Consider the following 6000-nt stretch of genomic DNA (forward strand, 5'->3'; position numbering starts at 1 on the left):
GAACAGTTTTAGGTTCTAAATAGCACCTTTTCTTTCCTAGGATTGTATTGTACAGTGACGATAGCAAGGCATTGAGAAGCCTCCGTCTCTTAAACCCACTCTCACCTTGTTCGGGAAGAAAAATCCTGACTTAGGAAAATGATATTGTTGGTGTAGCATTTGAATATACTTTCCATGGATGAATTGATAATATTCTGTATTCCAAAATGGATCTGTGTCCACCAGCTTACAAACTGGCAACGTGACGTTGTATTTCTAGTAGAAACCTTATATTTCTCATGGTTATTTCCATGCTGCACAGCACAAATTCTGTAGCAGTGTAAATGTGTATCTGAGCAGGACTTACATGCTCAGTTTATGTTGTGTTTTGACCTCTTTTCTCTTCCTTTGTTTGGCTTTGAAGTGAAGCCTCTCTCAGAAAACTCTGTACAATTATGTCATAGTGTAGCTGGTCTTGCAGTATCCTTTGGGGTCTCTGAGGCAGCAGCGTGGATGGGGTGATGTGAGGGGTAGAGGACAGAGGGGTGGATGGGGTGAGGACAGAGAGGTGGAGAGGGTGAGGATAAAGGACAGGGGTGGAGGGGGTGAGGATAGAGGACAAAGGGGTGGAGAGGGGTAAGGACAGAGGACAGAGGGGAGGAGGGGGTTAGGATAGAGGCTAAGAGGGTGGTCAGAGAGACAGAGGGGTCAGTTTGAAAGTGGAGGAAAATGAAAAGTTATTTAGCTTACCCTAAGTGACAGTACATTTTACAACTCTTCGCCTGATCTTGTTTATAAGTAAACACGAGTTTAAATAATAAATATAATTTACAAATGTTTTTGCTGTGATGTCTATAGGGCCACACAGCATGACCATTATAATAGTTAAAGATGAGTCAAAAGTCTGTATTGATCTGAACAGGAAAAAGGAAAATAGTGCCCCCGTGTGGGGAATCTAAGAATCACATACAGCAGTCACATTCAGAAATTGCCTCACCAACCTTACTAGACTGAACAAAAATATAAGCGCAACATGCAAAGTGTTGGTCCCATGTCTAATGAGCTGAAATAAAAGATCCCAGAAATGTTTCATACACACAAAAGCGTATTTCTCTCAAATGCACAAATTTGTTTACATCACTGTTAGTGAACATTTCTCCTTTGCTAAGATAATCCATCCCCCTGACAGGTGTGGCATATCAAGAAGCTGATTAAACATCATGATCATTACACAAGTGCACCTTGTGCTGGGGACAATAAAAGGCCACTCTAAAATGTGCAGTTTTGTCACACAACACAATGACACAGGTGTCTCATGTTTTGAGGGAGTGTGCAATTGGCATGCTGACTGCAGGAATATCCACCAGAGCTGTTGCCAGATCATTTAATGTCTACCATAAGCCACCTGAAATGTCGTTTTAGAGAATTTGGCTGTACGTCCATCCGGCCTCACAACCGCAGACCACGTGTATGGCGTCCTGTGGGCGAGCGGTTTGTGGATGTCAACGTTGTGAACAGAGTGCCCTATGGTGACGGTGGTGTTATTGTATGTGCAGGCATAAGCTACGGACAACGAACACAATTGCATTTTATTGATGGCAATTTCAACGCACAGAAATATCGTGAAGAGATCCTGAGTCCCATTGTGAGGCCCATTTCTTTTAAGGTATCTGTGACCAACAGATGCATATCTGTATTCCCAGTCATGTGAAATCCATAGATTAGGGTCAAATGAATTCATTTAAATTGACTGATTTCTTCATATGAACTGTAACTCAGTAAAATCTTTGGAATTAATTGTTGCAATATTTTTGTTCAGTATACAGTACATACTGAAAGGCTATTGGTAACACAGACTGAAAATGTGAAACCAATGGCAATTGTTTTATATTTTCAACAGCAGTGTTGTTCCCTCCTGCTGCATCAAACAATGCATCTTACACATTATTGTTAAAAGCCCAAGTTCCTTTATTATCAATAGAATCTAACTTGGTACACTTATGTGCAATAGCAAGGGGGAGCTGGTGGGTCATGTTAGGGGTAAGAAATATGTGTGATTTACTGTGATAGTGAATGTACTGATTGTGTTACCTTAAGACTGGACTATCACTGATCATATCTACTGTTCCAATTGTACCCCAGAGATAAGCAGTGTTGTCAGCATGCTGTTAGCTGTCGTTCTTAGGGAGACAGAGTATGTGTTTCTGTATTGTATGGGGTAGGACAAAGTGAGACACTTGCTAGTGGAAAATCTCTAAGGTGTATTTACGGAGATCCTGGTCTGATCCTATTTGATTTAGTGGTATTCCAATTGGTTGTTTATGACTTATGATTTATTGATGATACACTGATCATATATTTGACTTGCGTTTTATATTGTATTGCATCAGATTTTATATGTGTTTCTCCAAGATGTTGAAATAAACATAATCCTAAACCTGATAATGCTGAGGTGGATGCTGATGAGGACGACGATGAGGACGACGAGGATTATGATGCTGCTACTGATGATGATGATGATGATGATCTTTTCATAATAGTTTGTTTCTGTTCTTTCTTTCCCTCCCCACCAGCAATATGAAAACTGGCGCCCCAACCAGCCGGACAGTTTCTTCTCATCTGGAGAGGACTGTGTGGTGATGATCTGGCACGAGGACGGCCAGTGGAACGATGTGCCCTGTAATTATCACCTCACCTTCACCTGCAAGAAAGGCACAGGTAAGACAAAGTTGTTTTTTTGTCGTTTTTCTTTTTCTTTTCTTTGAAAACAATACTTTTTGCCATATTAAAAAAAAAAGGGAGTGTGTTCACCACAACTACACAATGTAAAACATGCAGTGCCTTGTTGAGAGCTATTTCAATCCACTGACTGTGTACATTATTCATTCATCCATCCATTCATCCATTAATCTATTCAGCCATCCATTCTTCCATCTACCCCTGTGTGTTCTCCTCAGTGGCCTGTAATCAGCCCCCTCTGGTACAGAATGCTCAGACCTTCGGCAGGAAGAGGTCACGCTATGAGATCAATGCTCTGGTGAGGTATCAGTGTAAGGGCGGCTTTATCCAGAGGCATGTGCCAACCATCCGTTGCCGTGGAGATGGCCGATGGGACATCCCCAAAATTGCTTGCATGAGTCGTAAGTACAATAGATTGATTAATTGACTGATTATAGTGAGGATACCTTTGTTTACCGGTTTTCACTCCACATTTTCCGACAAAGTGCTATTGTTTCTTCCTCAGCATCAAACTCCCAAAGGGCATTCTCAAGGAGGCACCAGAGCTACAGCCTGTTCAGCAGTAATAACTACAAGTGGCGGTCCGACGAGGCAGAGGCCCGACACCGTCCTCACCATCGAGGAAGGAGATTGAGGAGATCGGTGAACAGGCGAAACAGAAGACAGGGATCGCCGTGGTTAGGCTAGGTTACGCCTGCTCACAATCTGCACAATAGGACTGCATGACTGTCACTCATGTGGAGATGTGGTTAGGCTAGGTTACGCCTGCTCACAATCTGCACAATAGGACTGCATGACTGTCACTCATGTGGAGATGTTTTTTTTTTTTACGAATGAAAAAAGAAAAATACATTTGAACAAAAAAGGAACAAAAAAAACAAACCCAAAGGAAATGTGAAATTTTCTTACCATTTTGATGATGGAATCTTGGAATGAAGTGCCTTTTCAAAGAATATTCTGATATAGGGACACTAATTTATAACAACGCCAAAGTGGATACCTTCCACTGGCTACTGGAAATTAAAGAAAAATAACCTCTCATGAGTGTGCTGGGGAAGAACTTCGAACCAAATAGTGCATTCATTAGACAGTCCTCTATTTTACACAGACTGAAGATTGTTCAACTCTTACATGGTGAAAAAGATACAGGCAAAGATCAGCTTTTGTGAAATTATTGTGCTTGTGTTATACAAAAGAATTCAAAACATTTTCAAATAGTCTGTGCTACGCAGCTCCTAACGCTCAAATGAATCCGCAGTAACCAATACATCTCCCATTAAGGTCCTCTCCATAATCCGGAAATACAATTTCAAAGAAAGAGGATCTATCCTTGGGTTTAACATCAATAGAGCTCCTGTTGTTAAACATGATTACTGTATGTATTTTATGCAGTTTTTCATCCAAGATTTCATCTTTACCAGAGGAACGGAGCAGGCCCTGGGACTATTGGATGGCACACATCACTGACCAATCAGATTTCAGATCACTGAAAGAGAAAAGAAACATGGGGGATGCCGAGCCAATCAATTTAGAGTGCTTGTGAGGTCAGCTTTGAACAAATAACCAGTTCCTTGTCACCAGCTGCAGCCTTCATCTCGTCTCATCCGTGTGTTGTAAAGATAAATATAGAGTTGAAGTCGGAAGTTTAAATAAACCATATCCAAATACATTTAAACTATGTTTTTCACAAATCCTGACATTTCTTCCTTGTCTGTAATACCAACATGTTTTAAAAGAACAATAAGGTAACCTGCCTAGAAGACTACTGACACACAGCACTCACGACTGTCACCATGAAGTGCTTTGAATGGCTGGTCATGGCTCACATCAACACCATCATCCCAGAAACCCTAGACCCACTCTAATTTGCATACCGCCCAAACAGATCCACATATGATGCAGTCTCTATTGCACTCCACACTGCCCTTTCCGACCTCGACAAAAGGAACACCTACAGTTGAAGTCGGAAGAATACATACACCTTAGCCAAATACATTTAAACTCAGTTTTTCACAATTCCTGACATTTAATCCAAGTAAAAATTCCCTGTTTTAGGTCAGTTAAGATCACCACTTTATTGTAAGAATGTGAAATGTCAGAATAGTTGAGACAATGATTTATTTCAGCTTTTGTTTCTTTCATCACATTCCCAGTAGGTCAGAAGTTTACATACACTAAAATAGTATTTGGTAGCAATGCCTTTAAATTGTTTTACTTGGGTCAAACGTTTTGGGTAGCCTTCCACAAGCTTCTCACAATAAGTTGTGTGAATTTTGGCCCATTCCTCCAGACAGAGCTGATGCAACTGAGTTAGGTTTGTATGCCTCCTTGCTCGCACACGCTTTCTCAGTTCTGCCCACACATTTTATATAGGATTGAAGTCAGGGCTTTGTGATGGCCACTCCAATACCTTGACTTTGTTGTCATTAAGCCATTTTTACTCACCACTTTGGAAGTATAATTGGGGTCATTGTCCATATGGAAGACCCATTTGCAATCAAGCTTTAACTTCCTGACTGAAGTCCTGAGATGTTGCTTTAATATAACCACATGATTTTCCTTTCCTCATGATGCCATCTATTTTGTGAAGTGCACCAGTCACTCCTGCAGCAAAGCACCCCCACAACATCCCACGGTTGGGATGGTGTTCTTTGCTTGAAAGCCTCCCCCTTTTTCCTCCAAACATAACGATGGTCATGATGGCCAAACAGTTCTATTTTTATTTCATCAAAACAGAGGACATTTCTCCAAAAAGTATGATATTTATCCCCATGTGCAGTTGCAAACCGTAGTCTGGCTTTTTTTTATGATGGTTTTGGAGCAGTGGCTTCTTCCTTGCTGAGCGGCCTTTCAAGTTATGTCGACATAGGACTCGTTTTATTGTGGATATAGATACTTTTGTGCCCGTTTCCTCCAGCATCTTCACAAGGTCCTTTGCTGTTGTTCTGGGATTGATATGCACCTTTCGCACCTAAGTACGTTCATCTATAGGAGACAGAACGCGTCTCCTTCCTGAGCAGTATGACGGCTGCGTGGTCCCATGGTGTTTATTCTTGCGTACTATTGTTTTTACAGATGAACGTGGTACCTTCAGGCGTTTGGAAATTGCTCCCAAGGATGAACTAGACCTTTTTTCTTGGCTGATTTCTTTTGATTTTCCCATGATGTCAAGCAAATAGGCACTGAGTTTGAAGGTAGGCCTTGAAATACATCCACAGGTACACCTCCAATTGACACAAATTATGTCAATTAGCCTATCAGATGCTTCTAAGGCCATGACAT

General features: G+C 41.2%; 1 protein-coding gene across 1 annotated transcript in view; it reads left to right on the forward strand.

Moving 5' to 3' along the window:
• Positions 1 to 4628, forward strand: part of LOC110535025 (versican core protein) — a 50373-nt gene extending 45745 nt beyond the window's left edge. The window contains exons 9-12 of the mRNA XM_036936306.1: positions 2553 to 2697; positions 2937 to 3119; positions 3224 to 3405; positions 3477 to 4628. Coding sequence (XP_036792201.1) covers positions 2553 to 2697; positions 2937 to 3119; positions 3224 to 3405 — 510 coding nt within the window. The 3' untranslated portion in view covers positions 3477 to 4628. The remainder of the gene's footprint in view (positions 1 to 2552; positions 2698 to 2936; positions 3120 to 3223; positions 3406 to 3476) is intronic.
• Positions 4629 to 6000: the final 1372 nt, after the last annotated feature.

The sequence above is a fragment of the Oncorhynchus mykiss genome, chromosome 11 (genome assembly GCF_013265735.2).
Source record: "Oncorhynchus mykiss isolate Arlee chromosome 11, USDA_OmykA_1.1, whole genome shotgun sequence".
NCBI lineage: Eukaryota > Metazoa > Chordata > Actinopteri > Salmoniformes > Salmonidae > Oncorhynchus > Oncorhynchus mykiss.